At 55.4% G+C, this 21576-nt stretch overlaps 1 protein-coding gene across 1 annotated transcript in view; it reads left to right on the plus strand.

Moving 5' to 3' along the window:
- CFAP99 (cilia and flagella associated protein 99) overlaps positions 1-21576 on the plus strand; it is a 44768-nt gene that overhangs the window by 13878 nt on the left and 9314 nt on the right. The window contains exons 3-11 of the mRNA XM_025385417.1: positions 4379-4523; positions 5570-5664; positions 10174-10286; positions 12203-12380; positions 16977-17057; positions 17242-17313; positions 18254-18325; positions 18710-18798; positions 19535-19739. Of these exons, the coding sequence (XP_025241202.1) occupies positions 4379-4523; positions 5570-5664; positions 10174-10286; positions 12203-12380; positions 16977-17057; positions 17242-17313; positions 18254-18325; positions 18710-18798; positions 19535-19739 (1050 nt within the window). The remainder of the gene's footprint in view (positions 1-4378; positions 4524-5569; positions 5665-10173; positions 10287-12202; positions 12381-16976; positions 17058-17241; positions 17314-18253; positions 18326-18709; positions 18799-19534; positions 19740-21576) is intronic.

Consider the following 21576-nt stretch of genomic DNA (forward strand, 5'->3'; position numbering starts at 1 on the left):
CCATGGTGCCATGAGGAACTCATTCCATTCCTCTCCACGCAGCCAGCCTTAACACGTACTATTGCCTCATAGTCACTAAATGGCTGCCCTACCTCCAGCATTGCATCGATATCCCAGGTGAGGAGAGGGGAAAGGCAAACAGTATAAGGCATATGCCAGCTGAATCTACCTTCCTTTCGAGGTGCTTTCTTGGAGGCCATACCTTGCAATTTGTCATTCCATTTTACTGATTAAAACTGTCACATGGCTCTATCATCAAGGAGAGTTGCAAAATATGGTTTCAGCTGAACATATTACCATGCCCAACAGGACGGCATTCTTTCTGTTAGGTGGGAAGGAAGGTAGAAGGGATGCTGTGTGGCCCTGCAGCCTCCGTTTCCTTTGCCTGCTTTTCTAACTGACTTCAGGCTTTGCGTTACTGATGAGCAAGTATTGGTGACATGAATCACAAATCCTGTTGTTAATTAGCCTCCTGGCCCTGCACCCTTCCCCTGCACCCCCTTCCCGCAACCCACCCCGGCCTGGCCCTGATCTAGCTCTTCCCCAACACTGTGAGTCCAGCAGACAAGTGCACTTCTGGAGGTGCTAAGAGACCCCTGCAGCGATGGTGAATGCTGGACCCTTCACTACTGAGAGCCTGCTGCTGTCCCTGGTTGGGGACTGAGGAGCCCTGAACTTGACCAAGGCCCAAGATTTTATCACAGACTCAGAGACTCCTGGGCAGCCACAGGCCGGTCTCAGCGACCGAGGCTGGTTCCCCATTAGGAGCCCACTCCTGTGGCAAGGGCCTCCCCTGCCTCTTCTGGGAGAGAGAGCCCACCTGGCCTAGGCCCATCTCTGCTGGCCGGGTCAGAAGGACCTGGTCCAGGGCCCCTGAGGCATGTGTCACCCCTTGTCCCCAGTCCCAGGCCCCTCTCTGTGAATAGGCTGGGCACCACGTGTCCTGGCGGCCGCCAGCCCAGCATTAGTGGCAAGGACCTGGCTGTGGGCCTGGCCCGGCCTGGCATGGACTGGGATGTCATTTACTAGCTTCTCACTTGGCTCTGCAGCTTCCAGGACCCTCTGGCCCAGTGTGGCCCTGCCCAACCCGCCTTGCCTGGGGCTGATGGCACAGGGCTCAAGGCTCTGACCTTATTAAAAATGCATGCTCACACTTCCGAAACACAGACGTCATTGATGAGAAGTGGAGTCGCCGTTGCCTGAGCCGGGGAGGCCAGAGGAGGTTGTCAGCAGCGTCCCGCAAAGTCATCACCCTCAGCGGCCATGCTGACTCACTGCTCTCGGAAGGGTCTGTCCTGGCTCCTGGGCTCCTCTGACAAGATGTTGTCTTGTTACACGGGGGGAGGTCAGTGCCCTCGGTGTGGGTACAGCCTGGCAACTGCAGGAAACTGAGAGGGAAACTGAGGTGCCAACCCCCAGCAGAGCCCCTCCTGGCAGCTCAGTGGGGGAGCCCTCACCCACCAAGCCCCCTCTCCGTGCCCAGCCCCACTCACAGGATGTCACTGGGTCCCCGTGATCTATGTATTCTCTTTCCTCTCTGGCGAGCGCCCAGGTGACCATCTAGCCAGGAAAGGGACAGTAAACAAGCCATGCCGCGACTGGGACAGGCCATGTCCCACGAGGACTGGTCAGGAGCACAGTCCTCACAGCCGTGGGGTGATAGTGCCAGGAGGAGGTCGCAGGCAGAGGGAACAGCCAGTTCCCTGATGAGGAAACAGGAGGCCAGTGTGACTGGAAGAGAGCCAGGGCGGGCCAGGGACTCCGAGGGAGCTGGGCATGCCCATGCAGGGCCTCGCTGGCCACAGTGAGGAAGGACGCCTGAGACGACATCCATCTGAGAAACCTCGCCCTGACTGCTGGGTCGAAAAGAGACTTGAGGGGAAGCAAGAGGAGAGGCAGGGAGAGCAGCCGGGGTCCCCCAGCCAAGGGGCCAGGAAGAGAGACAGAGAGACACGCTGGGATCAGGGAACCGTGTTTACTGTGCCACGAGGTTGGTGGGGGCAGCTTGGGCGGAGCCCAGGAGGCTGGTTTCAGACGCACTCATGTGAGACGTCTGCCCCAGTATCCAGGAGAGGCCCAGTGGCAGCAGGATCGAGGTTTTTGAGTTCAGGGAGCGGTGCCGGCTGGGGTGTCCATTTGGCAATCAGAATGCTGTCAGCCTTGAAGCTGGCTGTGATCACTCAGAAAGTAGATAACGAACAGACGTCACCATAGGGGAACTGCACCCTGAGCCCCTCCAATATGTGGAGGCTGAGAAGACAAAGAGGCACCCGCAATGGAGTCCTAGAACGAAGGGCTGTCCCTGGGAGAACGTTGCTACCAGCTGGCATTCCAGGGGGAGTCCAGAAACCAGTCCTGGCACTCCCAGGAGAAAGGGATTTAAATGTAACACGGGGAACCTTGTGCTTAAAGCCGTTGCAAGGGCTGGAAGAACTCATGCTGAGTCAGTCCTGGCTCCCAGCTGGTCAGGGCACTGCAGGGAGCAGCTGCCACCACATGGAGTGGGAGAGGCAGGGGCGAGCCGAAGGCTCTGGGAAGCCCAGCATCTACCACCCCTGGGGAGCTGAGGAAAAGAGGCATCCCCCAACCTTGCCCTTGCCATTTCTCCCATAAGTGTGTATCTTGCTAGCAGAGTCCAGGCTGCACCCAGAGCCCCAGAGGCAGAGCTGCTGAAGCGTGTAGTTCTCAGGCCTCCAGCCCCTGCACTGCAAGGGCAACACTAGAAGGGCGTGGAAATGGCCCTATTTGCAGAGCAGTACCCAAAATGTTCTCGTTCACATGTGTGGAAACCGAGGCCCCACAAGGTCATGTGGCTTGTCCAGAATGCTTCAGGGTAGCTCGTTACCCTGTTGTTTTTTTTTTTTTTTTAAGATGGAGTCTCACTCTGTCGCCCAGGCTGGAGTGCAGTGGCCGGATCTCAGCTCACTGCAAGCTCTGCCTCCCGGGTTCACGCCATTCTCCTGCCTCATCCTCCCGAGTAGCTGGGACTACAGGTGCCCGCCACCTCACCCGGCTAGTTTTTTGTATTTTTTATTAGAGACGGGGTTTCACCGTGTTAGCCAGGATGGTCTCAATCTCCTGACCTCGTGATCCGCCCGTCTCGGCCTCCCAAAGTGCTGGGATTACAGGCTTGAGCCACCGCGCCCGGCCTACCCTGTTGTTATCTTATTGTAAAAGCAACTGAAGGGCTGGGTGGGGTGGCTCACACCTGTAATCCCAGCACTTTGGGAGGCCGAGGCAGGCGGATCACATGGGGTCAGGAATTTGAGACCAGCCTGGCCAAAATGGTGAAACCCCATCTCTACTAAAAATACAAAAAATTAGCCAGATGTGGGTGGCTGGAGTCTAGTCCCAGCTACTCAGGAGGCTGAGGCAGGAAAATTGCTTGAACCCGGGAGGCGAAGGTTGCAGCAAGCTGAGATGAGAAGGTTGCAGTGAGCCACTGCACTCCAGCCTGGGCAACGGAGCAAGACTCCGTCTCAAAAAAAAAAAGCAACTGAAGAAATCACAAAGGAAAAGATAGATTTGATCTAAAATAAAAGTAAAATTCCGGCCTGGTGTGGTAGCTCACGCCTGTAATCCCAGCACTTTGGGAGACCAAGGCAGGTAGATCATGAGGTCAGGAGATCAAGACCATCCTGGCTAACACGATGAAACCCCATCTCTACGAAAAATACAAAAAACTAGCCGGGCGTGGCAGTGTGTGCCCGTAGTCCCAGCTACTCGGGAGGCTGAGGTAGGAGGATGGCATGAACCCGGGAGGCGGAGCTTGCAGTGAGTCAAGATCACGCCACTGCACTCCAGCCTGGGCGACAGAGAGAGACTCCGTCTTGGGGAAAAAAAAAAAAATATATATATATATATATATTTATTGTGGTAAAATACACATGACGTAAAATGTACCACTGTAGTCATTTTTCAGTGTAGAGTTCCCTGCGGTTAGGCACGTTCCCACTGTTGTGCATCCATCACTGCCGTCTATCTGCAGAAGCTTTTCACCTGAGCAAACTGAAGCTCTGTCTGCATTAGGCGACTCTCATGCCTGCCGGCCCCTGGCGCCCTCTGCTCTGCCTCGATGCGGTGGCCTGTTCTCATTAGCTGGAACCTCACAGTACTTGTCCCTTGTGTCATTCCTTGCACTGCCTCATCATCTTTGTTTATTTCTGTTTTTGCCCCTACCTCACCTCACCAACGCAGGAGAATCTGGGGACCAGTCCCTGAGTGGGGAGGCACTGCCAGCTGCCCTGGGGACCCGACTAACTGGCCCTTAGCAGCCCTGGGGCCGCTCCACCCCTGCCTTTGCCCAAGTTTCCCACCCCCACCGCTGCCCTCTCCTCCCGGCCCAGCCAGGGCCCCCCACCGGCTATTTCTCTTCCAGACTCTGAGTCCCCAGACGCAGAGCTTTGTTTTGGAGGTGCTGTCTGGGTGCCTCGAGTACCGGAAGCTGCTGACCATCGTGGTGGATGCCTTCTACGTGGAGGATGGCCGACTCTGCCTGCGGGTTGACCACAGCCGCTTCATGGGTACGTGCCCGACTGGTCCCCAGGGCCAGGCCACAGAGACCGTTCACTCAGGCTCTCTGCGGAAAGGCCTGGCAGGCAGGCGGCGGGCGGGCGGTGCAGCTCCCGTTCCTGCCCTTGCACTAGGGTCTTCCTGGGCCCTCGCCTCACTTGGTCCTCACGGGGCAGACCAGGACCTTGGAGACAGGGAACTAATGCCCCAGGGCAGCCGGACCTGGCTCTGCCACCCCAGTTTAGGGCATCCAGCTCCCAAAGGCAGCCTGGACAACATGAGAGCCTTCCGTAGGCTGACCCCTAGCCACCACTGACCCCAAGGCCTTTGGACAAGATGGACCCTGTGGCTGCAGTCTGGACAGTCCTATGGGGGATTGAATACAAGAGACTCGCTGCCTGGGCTTCCTGTAGCCTCTGACAGCTGTCTGCTTTCGTGGGGCAGGACGACCATTGCAAGCCAGGTGGCCCGTGCTGCTGGGGGGCGATCAGGGCAGCCCTGAGACCCTGCACAGGGTCTTGCTGCCCCTGTCCAGGAAGGGAGAGGAGTGGGGCGAGCACTGTAGGGTACTGGGAAACTGAGCGGAGCCGTTGGTGCCAGTCCTGAGCTAGGCTCCTGTCCCCGACCCCTTGCCACCCAGCTGGAGCCTTATGATGGGCAGTGCGTCTAGGCTGCAGGCTAGGGGCCTGTTACAGTTCCTGCCTTGGAGTAAACTTGGGCCCAGGTTTATTCACGTTCTAGATGGCTTGAGGTGACAACTGAGCTGCTCAGAATTGACAAGTCCAAAATGATTTCACTTTTACCTGGGCAGCTTTTGCAAATTCTGAGAACTTATCAGATGGGATTATTTGACGAAGTGCTTTGCAACCACAAATGCATTGCACTCTAAGACAATGTTGTTTGTGGTCGCTTATCATTTTCAGGTGGGCACCAGAGGGGTGGAGGTTTTCCCGTGGCTGTGTGCCCTGACATGGTGGAGGCCTTGGGCTCCAGTCCCACCATGCCCCTGGTGCCCCTGTGATGTCCCTGAGCCTCTGACAGGTCCCCTGTTTTCTAGTGATCTGCTACCTAGCCACATTCCTGCTGGAGGAACTCGGCTTCCAGCTGTTCTGTAACATCATCAAGTCCCAACCTGTGGATAAGATGTGCAAGGTGAACCGCCCCTACCTGCCCACCAGGCCACGAGGCCCACGGGTGAGGTCCATCTGATCCTCGCCCACCTTTCACCATGCTGGTTGGTTTTAATGAAAGAAACTCTGGTGGTTTTCTTTTGTATTTCAAAGAAGTAACAAGCCAGTCATGCTGGCGCCCGTCTGTAGTCCCACCTGCTTGGGAGGCTGAAGCGGGAGGATCACTTGAGTTCAGGAGTTTGAGGCTGCAATGAGCAATGATTGAACCACTGCACTTGGGCCTGGGTGACAGAGCAAGACCCTGTCTCTAAAAATCAAAGAAACAACAACAACAACAAAAAAAACCCAATGCACACCAACTAGTGCGGCTAAATGCACTGCTTTTGTCCTGGGGAAATCTGATTCCGCTCCTGGGGGGCCTCTTCTGACTTGTAACAGGCCCAGAACAGCCTCTCCTCCCTGTGTAGCTTTAGGGGTCCCAGGGAATTGGTTCGGGGTCAGTTCTGAGGATTGGCACCCCGAGGGGGAGCCTGCGGGAGCCCCCGCCCCTGACTGCCTGGGGCCACTTGCACGGGAAGCTGGCACACACAGGCCTCCGGACCGAAACGTCTGGGCCTGGGCCTGCTGCTCGTGCTGGCTGCTGCCCACTCCCACTGACTGCCAGGTTTCCCTGGACACTCATCGTGCCTGTTCTTGCTCCATTCTTTTTTTTTTTTTTTTTTTGAGACGGAGTCTCGCTGTGTCCCCCAGGCTGGAGTGCAATGGCGCGATCTCGGCTCACTGCAAGCTCCGCCTCCCGGGATCCCGCCATTCTCCTGCCTCAGCCTCCTGAGTAGCTGGGACTACAGGCGCCCGCCATCGCGCCCGGCTAATTTTTTTGTATTTTTAGTAGAGACGGGGTTTCACCGTGTTAGCCAGGATGGTCTCGATCTCCTGACCTTGTGATCCGCCCGCCTCGGCCTCCCAAAGTGCTGGGATTACAGGCGTGAGCCACCGCGCCTGGCTTGCTCCATTCTTACAATGACCCAGCGAGGTTGCTCCTACATGGTACTCATCCCAGGGTTGCGGAAACTGGAGCACAGAGAGGATAAGTAATTTGCCCAACGTCACACAGCAGGAGGGTAGCACAGCCAATTCTCACACTAGGCTTTTAGCCACTGGCTTGCTCCTCCTTACTCTGCGTAGAGGGGACAGTTTCAGCTGAGGAGAGTCACTCCCTGGAGAAGAGAGTGGGAAAGCCCTTGGGCCCAGACCTTCAAGGTCTCTCTTGAAGGAAGCAACTAGTTCTTCAGGGGGTGTTCCAAGCCTGGAGAAGTGGGAGAGACCTGGAATGGCAGAGCCCACCAGGATTGCAGCCCCAGAGATCTGGGACTGGCGGCTCACAAAGTGCCTCGGCCACCTAACAGGTGAAGGGAGGGAGAGTGCAGCCCCGAGCCAGCACTGTGTACGTCAACGACATGTTTTCCATCCACATGGAAATGTAAGTAATTCATGACGCGTACACATTTGTATAGTTAGCTTAAGCAAGGTCTTCATTTTAATGAAAAAGCAGCAGAACTGATGGCATTTTCTGGGAGACACCTGGAGACTGAGCTGGGGCCAGCTTCCCTGGAACCCGGAAACCAGACCCTGGAAACAAGCAGGCACTCATGTCTGCTCTTCTGTTACAATCTTGATATTCTTTTTTTTTTTTTTTTTTAAGACGGGGTCTCGCTCTGTCGCCCAGGCTGGGGGGCAGTGGTGCGATCTCGGCTCACTGCAACCTCTGCCTCCCGGGTTCAAGTGATTCTCCTGCCTCAGCCTCCCGAGTAGCTGGGATTACAGGCATGTGCCACCATGCCTGGCTAATTTTTGTATTTTAGTAGAGACAGGGTTTCACCATGTGGGCCAGGCTGGTCTCAAACTCCTGACATCAGGTGATCCGCCTGCCTTGGCCTCCCAAAGTGCTGGGATTACAGGCGTGAGCCACCGTGCCCAGCTTATCTTGACATTCTTAATAATTGCTGAACAGGCGGGGCATGGTGGCTCATGCCTATAATCCCAAAACTTTGGGAGGCCAAAGCTGGGAGATTGCTTGAGCCCAGGAGGTTGAGACCAGCCTGGGCAACATAGAAAAACCTTATCTCGCCGGGCGTGGTGGCTCACGCCTGTAATCCCAGCACTTTGGGAGGCCGAGACGGGCGGATCACGAGGTCAGGAGATCGAGACCATCCAGCTAACACGGTGAAACCCCGTCTCTACTAAAAAATACAAAAAAAATCAGCTACTCGGGAGGCTGAGGCAGGAGAATGGTGTGAACCCGGGAGGCGGAGCTTGCACTGAGCTGAGATCCGGCCGCTGCACTCCAGTCTGGGCTCCAGGGCGAGACTGCGTCTCAAAAAAAAAAAAAAAAAAAAACCTCATCTCTACAAAAAAATGGGATTTCTTTTTTTTTTTTTTTGAGACAGAGTCTCACTCTGTCACCCAGGCTGGAGTGCAGTGGTGCTATCTCGGCTCACTGCAAGCTCCGCCTCCTGGATTCATGCCATTCTCCTGCCAAGTAGCTGGGACTACAGGCGCCCGCCACCACACCTGGCTAATTTTTTTTGTATTTTTAGTACAGATGGGGTTTCACCATGTTAGCCAGGATGGTCTTGATCTCCTGACCTCGTGATCCACCCGTCTCGGCCTCCCAAAGTGCTGGGATTACAGGTGTGAGCCTCCGTGTCCAGCCAAATTTTTTTTTTTAATTAGCCTGGCATGATGATGCTTACCTGTAATTCCAGCCACTCAAGAGGTTGAAACAGGAGGATCACTTGAGCCCAGGCGTTTGAGGCTGCAATGAGCCGTGATTGTGCCACTGCACTCCAGCCTGGGTGACAGAGCAAGACCTCCTCCTAAATGATAATAATAATTATTATTATTATTGAGGCCGGGCGCGGTAATCCCAGCACTTTGGGAGGCTGAAGTGGGTAGATCACTTGAGGTCAGGAGTTCGAGACCAGCCTGACCAACATGGTGAAACCCCGTCTCTATTAAAAATAGAAAAAAATTAGCCGGTCGTGGTGGCACATGCTTCTAATCCCAGCTACTCAGGAGGCTAAGGCAGGAGAATCACTTGAACCTGGGAGGCGGAGGTTGCAATGAGCTGAGATTGCACCGTTGCACTCCAGCCTGGGTGGCAGAGCAAGACCTCGTCTTAAAAAAAAAAAAAAAAAAAAAAAAAAAATTACTGAACAAAGATCCATGTTTTGTCTTGCCCTGGGTCCCACAATGGTGGAAGTGACCCTGGATCAATCTCAGCCTGCAGAGCCCCCAAAGCACCAGCCCAGGACAGAGTGCTCAGGGGCTGCTGCAGAGACTCCCTAGGAATTCGGGGCGCTGGCCGCACAGCACCCTTGAGCCCAGGGTGGTGCCCCCAACACTGGTGCCTGTGCACTTACCAGCTGAGAGAGCCTCTGGAGGCAGGTCCATGGGAACAGCCCACATAAACCCCCAAGGGAACTGCCTGAGGGACTGCCTCCCTCCATCCCACACCCCAAGCCCCACTGGGCCATGCCCATCCCATTGGGGTCCTTCTTCCTACCTTGGGGCTCCAGGAAGAGGCCAGACTGGGCCTTGAAGAAGGAGAGCAAGCTACTGGGACGCCACCCTGTGGGCTCTCCAGGGAAGCCCCTGGGCCACACCTTGGGTGCTGTCACCACCATGGTCAGCAGTGGTGAGCAGTGACACGGTGTGGCTCCCAGGAGGTAGCATTCCTCACTCTGCAGGGAGTAGCCCTGAGACACCTGTGGGGGGCTGATGGCCCCGCTGGCTCCAGGGAATCCGCCAACTGGCAGAGGGGGATTCAGACCCACCGCAAAGCCCCACCCCAACTCCAGCAGGTTCTGGGTACGGCTGCCCCACCACACCCCAGTGAGGATGGGGGCCTCAATACAGGGCTGGTCCTGATGGCAGCAGCCCAGCTGAGACATTGAGTGTGGGGATGGGGTTTGGAGATGGAGGGATTGGGTGGGGACAGGGACCAGTGCTGAGTCTGGGGCCATCACCATGGAGCCCCAGACCCTTAGCTCCCCATCCAGCTGGCTTTCGGGAACCTGACTGGACAAGGCCCTCCAAGCTGAGGATGTGCTGCCAGCTTCTCAGGCACCCCTCTCCCCATGGCAGCCCACCCAGGGACCCCGGGGGCTGTGCTCCTCCCAGCTGGAGGGGAGCCAAGGTCCAGGCCTCCAGCACCAGCACCAGCACCGCACATCAGAGCGCCAGGAGAGTTCCGTAGTGACAGTCCCAGAAGCACACCCTGCACGATGGCCTTGGGGGCAGGGAGCCACTGGGGGTGCTGGTGGCCTTGGGGGCAGGGAGCTTACTGGGGGTGCTGGAGGCCTTGGGGGCAGGGAACTCACTGGGGGTGCTGGGGGCCTTGGGGGCAGGGAGCTCATTGGGGGTGCTGGGGGCCTTGGGGGCAGGGAGCTCATTGGGGGTGCTGGGGGTTTTGCCCGGTGAGGGGTTGGGCCCACAGCTCCAGCCCTGTGACAGCCCCGCTCCACCCCAGTTCCTTAGGTTCTTCTTTAACCCCCTGCACCTGTGCTCGTGGATCAAGGACGAGTGGAGCCTCATCTACGAGCCGGCCCACGTGAAGGAGAACTGGCTCGACCCCCTGATGAGGTGGGCTGGATGGGGTGCTCTGGGGGCCCTGAATGGCATCTGTACCCCACTCCAGGTGCCTCCACAGGCACAGGAGCTCCAAGTTCCCCTTCCTGCTCCCAGAAGCTCTATGAGTGTCAGTAATCACTCCGTGTTGGGATGAGAGCTTCGGAGAAGCCCCAAGTGCCGGGCTGGCCCCACAGCTTCGGCGGGGAGGAACGGACATGGTCCAGCTGCCCAAGCGCCAGCCTGGGTTCCCTCCATGCCAGGCAGCTGACACGTGGTGGGTGGCTGAAGGCCATTTCAGGACTGGCTGAGTGAATGGGGCAGAGCTGACTCTTCTGCGCTGGGGCCTACGTGCTGGCTGGGGCTGCGTTGGTGGCTCTAGTCCTGTGGGGACCCTGCAGGGCCCTTGGCCTCTCTGCAGATCCCAAGAGTGCAGAGTAAGGGTGGGGGTGGAGGGAGCTGAGGAAGCCACAGATCAGTTCCTGGTGGATTCTGGGGTCCAGATCTCTCTCGGGGTCCCCAGGGCCATGTCCAGGCCTGCTGCCCTCATGCTGCCCTTGCCGCCTTCTCCTGCCTCCCCAGCAGGCCTAGGGCAAACTCCAGGGCAGGCCAGAACCCCCACGCAGAGGGGTCAGCACAGTCACTAGGGCCCTGCCTTGTGCTCCATGGAGAGGCCCACTGGGGCCTGGGTGCACCTGAGGGGCCCCCTGGTTTTTTCCTTTCTGGTAGGACTGAGGGGAGCCACTTTGTCTTCGTAAGGACAGACAGACAGACTGTTCTGGCACAAGCAGACCACTTAGGTGCCAGCTGGGTGCAGACGACCTGGAGGCCGGGGAGATGGAAGCCCCTCCTGTGGGGAGAGGAGGCCCTGGAGATGTCCCTTTACCAAGGGGAAATCCCCAGTCCCAGCCAGCCCACTCCTGGCAATCAAGATAAACCTCCGAAGGAAGGAATAGGAGCAGCCCTGCTGGTGCCCCTACCTTGTGCCCCAGGCTGGACTCACTGCCTACTCAGGGGCCCCCATGGCCTGGGCCTGCAGGGTTGCCTCTGGGAAGCTGCTCAGCTCAGTTCCCATGAGCCCCTCTTCCTGCGCCACCACCCCCAGTCGGCTTCCTCTGCCTGCTCTAGGACCAGCCCCATCACAAACCTCCTGCCCCTCTCCCCAACCTGCCTCAAGCTGGGAGCACTGGGGCCTGGCCCTGGAGAGACCCCCAAGACCCTCCTTGCTATGGGCCCTGGACCATGGCTTTTAAGGTGAGGCAGGAGCTATTTCAAGCCATGCCCTCTGCCGCCTGGGAGCCCACATGAGAGGACACTTGATAGGCTGGTGATGGCGGGCTATGCCCATGCAGGGTGTGGGACATGGAAGGGGGAGCCCCAGACTTGGGCGGCCTGGCAAGGCCCTTCCGAAACCCCTGCTCCAGAGCACCCCCACCCAGAGGCTGTACCAAGTACAACTGGGCTCCTGCCCCACCTGACTCCACAGCTCCACTTCCAGGAGTCACCAACAGTGTAGTTCCAGAATGTTCCTTTCCAATCAGCTCCTTTCTCCACTGCTGGCTTCCATCTGCTCCGGCCCAGATTGGCTTCCTGAGTCCTGGCAACTGCTTGTCCTCAGAGCCCCTGGATTCCTGCAGCAGGGCTGTGCCTGTCCTCTCAGCTCCCCACTCACCAGCATGGCCCAATGCCTCTGGGCCTGTTTCCTGTATCTGTACAAGGGGACTGCATCTGTATATGTTTCAGGGGTGTGGTTGACAGTGTGTGTGCCTACAAGTAGAAGGCACTTCGTGAAGTGAGGCCATCCACCCCACTATCACCTCCACCCCAAGGTGGATCCAATCACCTGGGAGCCTTTTGTATCCTAAAGGCCATCGCCTTATTGAATAGCTTACGGAGTGACCATAAGAGGCGTTTCCACTTTTGCCTTCAAGATGGCAGCCAAAGGTCCAGGAGCTGATCAACCACCTGGAGGGCATGTCTGCCAGTCAGTCCTCTCCTTTAAAGACCAAGGCCAAGGTCACAGAGCCCAAGGAATTCAACCTGACTGCCCCCAGGCCTCGCACCATTCCAGCGCCTGAGCCAGTCCCGGTCGTGGCCAAGCCAAGACCAGTGAGTGTGGGCATTCTCAGCGGGCACGGGCTTGCAGGCATCAGGATGGCCAGGCTGGGAGAGTGGACTGTGTGGGCCTGTGGGATACTGGGCTCCCCGCAGGGCTGAGGGTGCACTGAACTAGACCAGGAATACTAAATGACCCCACCCCACCCCCACCCCCACTCCCCACAGAGAGGGAAGCCCAGCTGACCCGGAGCCCACCCGGTGGGCTCCCACACTCCACACACTGTGGTCCTCTAAGTAGGTGTTGAGTGGAGCTGTCAGGCCATGGGGCTCCGACCTGTCTGGAGTTGGAGCTTAGAGCCCACTTTGAACTCTGGCATATTGCAACACCCCCTCCCCATTAAGTATGACACGTAGATAACAGCATACTCTTTGGGCAGGCCTAGAGACTCTTTCTCTCTTTTTCTCTCCCCACTGCTGACTTATCAGTCAGGATGCTTTGTATTGCAAATAACAGAAAAATGCGGCTCAAACTGGCTTAGACAATAGAGCACGGGCTCTACTGAGTGAAGTAGGATAGGCTTCAGGCATACGTGACCAGGGTTCCAGCTCTGCTTCTCTGTGGCTCTCTGTCCTAGTCTCCTCTGTAAGTCTAATTCATCTTTGGGCTAACTTCCCTGATTATAGCAAAATATCCTCATTTGCCACCACCTATACCATGAGAGGACACCTGGGGCCAAGAATTCTTTGGAAAAGTCTGACTGGACCAGCTTAGGTCTCATGCCTGCCTAGAATTGATCACTGTGATCAGGAATATAATGTCTTGACTGGTCACGGGCTCTACCCCAAGCAATGGACTGAGCTTCCCAGAACCAACAGGTTCTGCAACAGGACTAAGGGATGTATGTGAGGGGAAGGGGATGGTGCTGGGAGGCCCCAGAGTCCTGCCCCACTTCCGCTATCCTTCAGGTCTCATTAAAATCCCTCTTCCCAGAGAGGCTTTTCATGAATGCCTCAAACATGTCAGGTCCTTCACTTAGTTTCCTTCTCACTGATCCTGGCTCCTTTTCTTCACAGAATTGGAGTTTAGAGTTGTTTAGTAATTTGTGGACCTGCCTATTGTCTGCCTCCTCCAGCAGACATCATCCATCTTATTTGTCCCATATTCTTTTTATTTTATTATTAGTATTATTATTATTATTATTAGAGACAGAGTCTCGCTCTGTCACCCAGGCTGGAGTGCAGTGGCGCGATCTTGGCTCACTGCAACCTCTGCCTCCTGGGTTTAAGTGATTCTTCTGCCTCAGCCTCCGGAGTAGCTGGGATTACAGGTACCGGCCACGACGCCCGACTCATTTTTATATTTTTAGTAGAAGTAGGGTTTTGTCACGTTGGCCGGGCTGGTCTCTAACTGACCTCAGGTGATTCACCCACCTCGGCCTCCCAAAGTGCTGGGATTACAGGTGTAAACCACTGCACCTGGCCATTATTTCTCCCATATTCTCAATGCCTAGCCTAGTCATGGCTCAAAGCAGAACCTCAGTGAATATCTGTTGGATGGATGGGTGGACGGATGGATGGATGAATGGATGGACTATCAGATGGATGGTAGGTGGATGGGTGGATGGATGGATAGATGGATGGATGGATGATTAGATGGGTGAATGGATAGATGAATGATTGGATGGAAGAACGGATGGGTGGATGAATGATCAAATGGATGGACGGGTACATGGGTGAGTGGGTGGATGGATGTCAGATGGATGGATGAAGAGATCACCAGGTAGATGGATGAATGAGTAGATGGATGGGTGGGTGAATGAATGGAGGGATGGGTAGATGGATGGATGGATGGATGGTTGGATGCACAGAAGGATAAGTTGATGGATAGATGGATAGTCAGATGGAAGGATGGGTGGGTGGATGGATGGAGATCAGATGGATGGATGGATGATAGATGGTCAGATGGGTAGATGGATAAACAGATGGGTGAGTAAATGGATGGGTGAGTGAATGAATGAATGAGTTGGTAGATGGATGGATGAATGGAAGGATAAGTGGATGGATAGATGGATGACTGGATGGATGGATGGATGGATGGATGGATGGATGGATGGATGGATGGACACATGGAAGGATAAGTGAATGAAGGTATGGATAAATGCATGCATGGAAGGATAAGTGGATGGGTGGATGGATGGATAATTGGACGATTGGATGGATGATTGTATAGATGATCAAATGGGTGCGTGGGTGGGTCAGTGAATGGGTGATCAGGTGGATGGATAGATGATCAAATGGATGAATGGATGAGTAGATGAATGGGTAAGTGAATGAATGGATGGGTGGGTAGATAGATGGATGAATGGATAGATGGACAGATGGATGGACAGATGGGTGGATGGATAATTAGATGAGTTTATGGGTGGATGAATGGATGAACACATGGGTGAGTAGATGAATGAGTGAGTGAATGAATGGATGGGTGGGTAGATGGATAGATGGATGGATGGATTGGATGACTGGATGGATAATTAAATGGTTGGATGGGTGGGTAGGTGAGTGAATGGATGACCAGATGGATGGATAAATGATCAAATGAATGAATGGGTGATTAGATGGATGAGCAGATGGGTGGGTAGGTGAATTAATGGATGGGTGGGTAGATGGATGGATGGATGGATGGATGGATGGATGGATGGATGATTAGATTATGGATAGATAGATGGATGATCACATGGGTGAGTAGATGAATGAGTGGGTGAATGAATGGATGGGTGGGTGGATGGATGGATGGATTGTTGGCTTCATGAAGGATAAGTAGATGGATGGATGAGTGGATGAATGGATGGGTGGATAGATGGATGGATGGATAGAGGGATGGATAGATGGATAGACGGATGGATGGGTGGGTGAGTGAGTGGGTGGGTGGATGATCAGATGGATGAATGATTAGATGGAGGTGGATGAAGGATGGATGATCAGAGACCTTGTTGCTGAGCAATCCCACAGTTGCCCCATCTGTATAATCTTCAGCATTTCTGACCCCATCTCCTCAGGGCTCAGTGTGTTTGTCTCAGGTCATGCTGCCAGCTTCCTCTCTTTCTCTCTCTCTCTCTCTGTCTCTCTCTGTCTGTCTGCCAGGCACAGCCCCTGCCTGGGCCCTCACCATGCCCTCCCATGCTCTATAGCTGTGTGCTTCTCAGTACAATCTGTGAGATGTTGGTGGACAAGTACCTTCTCTGCATCCACAGGGTGGCTGTGCTGAAACTATACTCTACCCTCCCTACCCTGTCCCATGCCTAAGACATCCTTCCCCTTCAGGGTTGAGGGCCCACTGGAATTCACTCATTCATTCATCCAACAGATAGTTACAGAGTGCCAAGTGTATGCCAGGCACTGTGACCTCATGAAGCATGCACTTCAGTGGGGGACGCAGACAAAATCAGGATAAGTAAAACATATGTTGTATTAACTGGTGATAAATGCTGAGGAGACAAAAGGATGCAGACAAAGGAGATGAGCATTGGAGTGGTTGTGATTCTAGATTGTGTGGCCTGGAAAGGCCCCCCGAGAAATGCCATGGAGTAAAAATCCAGAAGTGAGCAAGTCAGCCATGGGGTGTCTCAGGGAAGAGCATCCCGGGCAGGTGCAAGGTGCAGGCAAAGGCCTGGGGCGGTGCCCACCCCCCGTCAAGTGTTTAAGGGCGGCCAGGAGGGGCTGGAGTGGAGTGAGGCAGGGAAGAGGGAAGGCAGGGTACCAGTCTGGTCACACATGCACTGGAGGGAGCAGAGACAGGACACATTGAGGCAGGCTGGCGTCAACACAGGGTCCCTCCAGCTGTGGTGGCCAGGGAGGGTGGTGAGAGGCAGTTTGTGGAGATGTCTTGAAGCAAGTGGGCAGGAGATGAATGTGGGTGTGAGAGACAGGTGACAAGGAGGACTCTGAGGCATGGGTGAGGATTGGACAGCAGTTGTGGTCAGTGAGGCTGAGGGAGGGCTGGTTGGAGGAAGATGAGGGTTTTAGGTTTGGACAAGTTGATTTTCCATGACTGTTAGATGTGCAAGGGAGAAGGCATGGAGTTAGGAGGGTAGGTACAGCGGTCTGGAGCTGGGCCGGCCTCCTCCTGCTCCTCCATGGACACAGCTCCGGCCATGTTATCGGAGCCTCTTGTGACTGGACTCGGGGATGTGGTCCAGCCGCCCTGTCCTCTGCAGTGTCCCCTCCCCACAGCTTACTTTGCAGGGGTCTGTGATATTCTCCCAGCCTCTCCCGCCCAGGCAGCCATCTTCTGCCTGTCTCCCAGTGTCAAGGGAACTGGCTGCCCTCTTGCTCCTACCCACCCTGGCCATCCCATGCTGGCCGATGGTGCGCCCTTGGTACTGCTGGCTCACGTCTTACCCCACCCACCCCATCCTCGACCAAGCTCCAGACCCCGCGCCAATGACCAGCCTGACCTCCTTCCCTTTACTTCCAACACTGACCCACCAGCACCTAGCAGTGTTAGCTCCAGCCCTGCTTCTCCTCCAGTGCAGGCTGCCTCCACCCTCCCCTTCACCTACATCCACCAAGCTGTTGGCCCTGGCATTCCTGGGCCCCCTCCCACTCGTAGCTGCTGACCACAGGCTCTTCCTCCCACCACTTCAACAGGTCCCCCAGAGCACCTACCAGCCACCCAAGGAGCAGCAGCAGCTGGAGACGGTCAAGCGGCACAACCGCCGAAAGGCCGAGGTGAGCTGTGTGCGACCCCTGCCTTCCTAGAGACCCCATGTGGGGGATGTATGAAGGGAAGGTGGGGTGGGGAGAGGGAGGAGGAGGCAAGAGGGGAGAGACTGGGTGGAAGCTCGTCCTCCCATGGCCTGGAGGACACTGGGCAGAGGCTGGTGGAACTGGAGCCGCCATGTCACTGTGGCAGGAGCTGCTGCTGAGGGCAAACATTGAGGAACTGCGCTGCGCCATGCCCAGGTCCTGCGGGGAGCCAGTGCAGGTACCGCCCAGCTCTCTCAAGACCCATCATCGAGGTGGCATCTTCTCAAGCCATCAGAAAGTTCCTCCCAACATTATCGCAGTGACCACTTATGTAGCCTTTTACCACTGAGGGCCAGGGAGGGGCGGATTCTCAGTAACACTGGGAAAGTGCGCCTTGAGCCCACTGCGGTGTGGCCCCTAAGCAGGTGGGTGCAGATGCGCATCCACATCCCCTGGGAGGAACCCCCCAGGAAAGCACCTGCAGGTGCTGCCTCTTGGTGTCTCCAGATGTTCTGTGACGAGCATTTCATGCCTCTGTAAGGAAAAAACAAACCCAGGTATGTTTGCCAATAAAGAAAAAGCAAAGCGACAAGGACAGGAGAGACTGTGCCTGGCGGGGTTCACTCAGGAGCACGGCCCCACTGGGTGGCAGGGGTCCCACCGTGAGGGCAGACCCGGGGTGGGCAGCCCGCATGGTGCATGCCGCGGGGCCGACTTGGCTGAGTGCTCAGAGGGGTGGCCTTTGCAGCCACTCCACTCACTGCAACTTGCAGTGCCCACCTGGGGTGTGTTGGCAAAGCAGCTGGAGGCTGGGCCGGGAGCAGACAAGCTTGGGGAGAGGCCATGGGGGCCAGCCAGACCCCAGCTCTGGGGGTGGCTGAGAAGAGAGTCACTGAGCCCTGAGGCCAAGTTGTCCTGACTAGAAACCACTGTTCCCAGGCCCACAGGCCCTGCACCCTCCCTGTTCCAACCTGGGTGGAACCCCAGCAAGGTTTGGGGGGCATTGGAAGACAGAGATGCTGACCTGGGGTGGTGGTAGGAATAGGCAGCTGCGAGGAGGATGAAGAGGAGTGAGCCAGGCCTCCCCAGGGTGCTGGGCCAGCATCTACCTGGTGTGTGTTTGGGGGCACCCAGCAGGCACAGGTGCCAGGCAGCCAGCTCTGCCCTGACTCCTGCAGGGCTCCAAGCAGCAGCTGCGGCTTCAATTCCCACCCCGAATCCGAAAGACTCCGAAGCTGACCTTCTATAGGGTGAGGGATTCTCCTGGATGGTCAGGCTGCTGTCCCTGGGCACCCACCCCTCCAGACCTTTTCTGTCCCTAGAGGCTCAGATGACCTGAGCTGGGGGACCCAGAGTCTCAAGGACGGCCCCACTCTGGGGGATAGGGAAGCACCCGGGCAGGGAGTAGGTGTGAAGGGCACCTGGGCAGGGGGTAGATGTGAAGGGCACGAGAGCAGGGGGTAGGCGTGAAGGGCGCGAGGGCAGGGGGTAGACATGAGGGGCATGAGGGCAGGGGGTAGGTGTGAAGGGCACCCGGGCAGGGGGTAGGCATGAAGGGCATGAGGGCAGGAGGGTCACTTGTTGCTCCCAAAGGTCCCCTCAAGTCCCCACCACAGCCAGTCCCCACTCCACAGCCCGACAACGTCCCGGTCAAGCTGAACACCACAGCCATCCTGCGAGAAGGGGCCTTGTACCAGCGGCAGGTGGAGCAAGAGCTGCAGAGGTGAAGGGTGGCAGGCCCCCCACCTGCCTTCCACAGCATCACCCTTGGGAGCAAAGGCCCAGACGAGGGGCCTGGGGGCTGGGCAGCTCCGTGGAGAGGGCTCAGGGGTCACAACAGGCTGTGGTCCTGCAGCGGCAGGGGCGACAAGCAGGACTGTGTCAGGGTCACAGGTGCACCTTACAAAGATCATCCCGGCTCATGGAGGGGCATGAATGGGGATGGAGGAACTTAGCAAAGGCCTGACCCACCCCAAACCTCCCTTGGGGTGACCTCCTCTCTGGACCCCTTCCCCATGCCCCCGACCATCTCCTAGACCACCAGGGCTGCGAACCCCTGTGCTTACCCCACGCAATGTGGTCATGTCTTTCCTTGTCTGCAAGTCAGGCTGTGGGGGGAGCATGGGTGCCTGACCAGATGGTAGAGTGGACGCACAGATGGTGCACAGGGGCAAGGGTGGCCAGGCCAGTGGAGGACAGAAGGTTGATGGATGGACAGATGACGGACACAGGGTTGGTGGGTGGACAGACAGTTGGACAAACAAGTGGATGAAGGGAGGGGTAAGTGGATGGGGCTGATGGGTGGATGGTGGGTCGGGGGTAGGAGTAAGGGCAGGCTGGGTGTCAGGAGTAGCAGCCCACGCCTGCGTAGCCACTGTCCCCCAGGAAAATCTGTGGCCACCCAGTAGCCTCCATCACGGGAGGAACCCCAAGTTGTGCTTCTGTCCCTCTTTGCCCAGGGTTGATAAGCTCGTGGATGGGGCTGGGGACTTCTCTGAGTTCCTTGAGTGGCAGAAGAAGATGCAGGCGAAGGACCGGGAAGAGCAGCTGGCTGCAAGCGAGTGCCGGCGGTTGCAAGGGAAGCTTAGCCATGAGGAGGCCGTCCTGGCCCGGCAGAGCCTCATGCAGGAGAACAAGCAGAGAGTGGAGCAGCAGAAGGAGCAGGTGGGTGCCATGCGGGGCAGCTGGGCATGGGGCAGCCAGCTGAGCTGTGTGCCCACTGGGAGCTGCAGGGCCAGGACTGGCAGCAGAGCCGAGTGTCCACAGCGCCCCCGAAGAAGCTACTGATGTGTCGGTCCCAGCTCCTCTTCCTCCTCGAAGGGCACACTGCCTAGGTGGGCACTCTCAGCCTGTGTTCCCCGAGACTGCCTGCTCCTTCCAGTGAGCCTCCCAGTGGCCTGGACCGGCAGGGAGCCTCAGCCCCAGGAGGCCAGCCTGTATACTCTCTCCTGGGACGTATCCCTTTGCAGGCCTGTGGTCAGGGGCTTGATCAAAGATCACTTAGATTGTTTCTTTTGATAGTTTAGTCTGTGTCTGTATTCAATTTTAAGGTCTGTCTTTTCTTTCCTTTTTACTTTAAAAAAGAAATATGAAGGTCAGGCCAGGCATGGTGGCTCACACCTGTAGTCCCAGCACTTTAGGAGGCCAAGGCCAGAAGATCACTTGAGCCCAGGAGTTCAAGATCAGCCTGAGCAACATAGCAAAATCCCGTCTCTATAAAAAATACAAAAATTAGCCGGGCATGGTTGTGCGTGCCCATAGTCCCAGCTACTCAGGAGGCTGAGGTAGGAGGATCACTTGAGCCTGGAAGGTCAAGGTTGCAGTGAGCCATGATCATATCACTGCATTCCATCATGGGCGACAGAGTGTAGCTATCTCAAAAAGAAAACAAACAAACAAACATAAAAATGAAGTCCAAACAATGTGAAAAGGTAGACTCAGAGAAGTCTCACCTCTTGTAAGTCTATAACTTACAATCCTTACAATCCATTTCCATCTTCCTTTGTAGGTCCTTCCTTTCATGAATTTCTGGATTACCTTTCCCGTCTTTCAAAGCAAATAACACCCTTGTATATATGTACTTTTTCCTTCCCTTTTTTGTTACATAAAAGGTCACATTTTGCTTTATCTGCAAAGAATAATGTGCAAGGCTTTCACCTTTGCAGAGCTGAATTTTTAGGATAAACTTCTAGAGGAAGTTACATTTTCAGATGTCACACCAAAGAGTAACTGGATATGCGGGAGTCCTCATTTGGGACGCGTGGTTTTACTGAATATGCCCAATCGTCTCCCTGGTACTTTTATTACCATCTTACTCCCCCAAAGTGTGAGAGGGGTCTGATCCGCATGCCCCAGCACAGAGTACTAGGCTGAATTTGTGAATTTGTGCCTATTTCATGGGTGAGAAATAGTATCTTGGTATAGTTCTGATTTCCATCTCATTTATTTATCAGTGAATTTGAGCAAATGTCCACATGTATAAGTGATTTCTGTGTCTATTTCTGTGAACTGTCTATTCGTGTCTTTTGTCCATTTTCTATTGCACTTTTGACCTTCATTTCCTTGACTTTTTTTTGGTTCTTTATTTCTTTAACTTGACAAATGCAATTGAATATATTTATGATATATAACTTTTTTTTTTTTTTTTTTTTTTTTTGAGATGGAATCTTGCTCTGTCGCCCAGGCTGGAGTGCAGGGGCGCAATCTCATTTCACTGCAAGCTCCGCCTACCAGGTTCACGCCATTCTCCTGCCTCAGCCTCCTGAGTAGCTGGGACTACAGGTGCCCACCACTACACCCAGCTAATTTTGTGTATTTTTAGTCGAGACAGGGTTTCACCACGTTAGCCAGAATGGTCTCAATCTCCTAACCTCGTGATCTGCCTGCCTTGGCCTTCCTAAGTGCTGGGATTATAGGCATGAGCCACCGCACCTGGCTGATTTATTTATTTATTTATTTATTTATTTATTTTCTTTTTCTTTTTTTTCTTTTTTTTTTTTTT

Source organism: Theropithecus gelada, chromosome 5, assembly GCF_003255815.1.
Source record: "Theropithecus gelada isolate Dixy chromosome 5, Tgel_1.0, whole genome shotgun sequence".
Taxonomy (NCBI): Eukaryota; Metazoa; Chordata; class Mammalia; order Primates; family Cercopithecidae; genus Theropithecus; species Theropithecus gelada.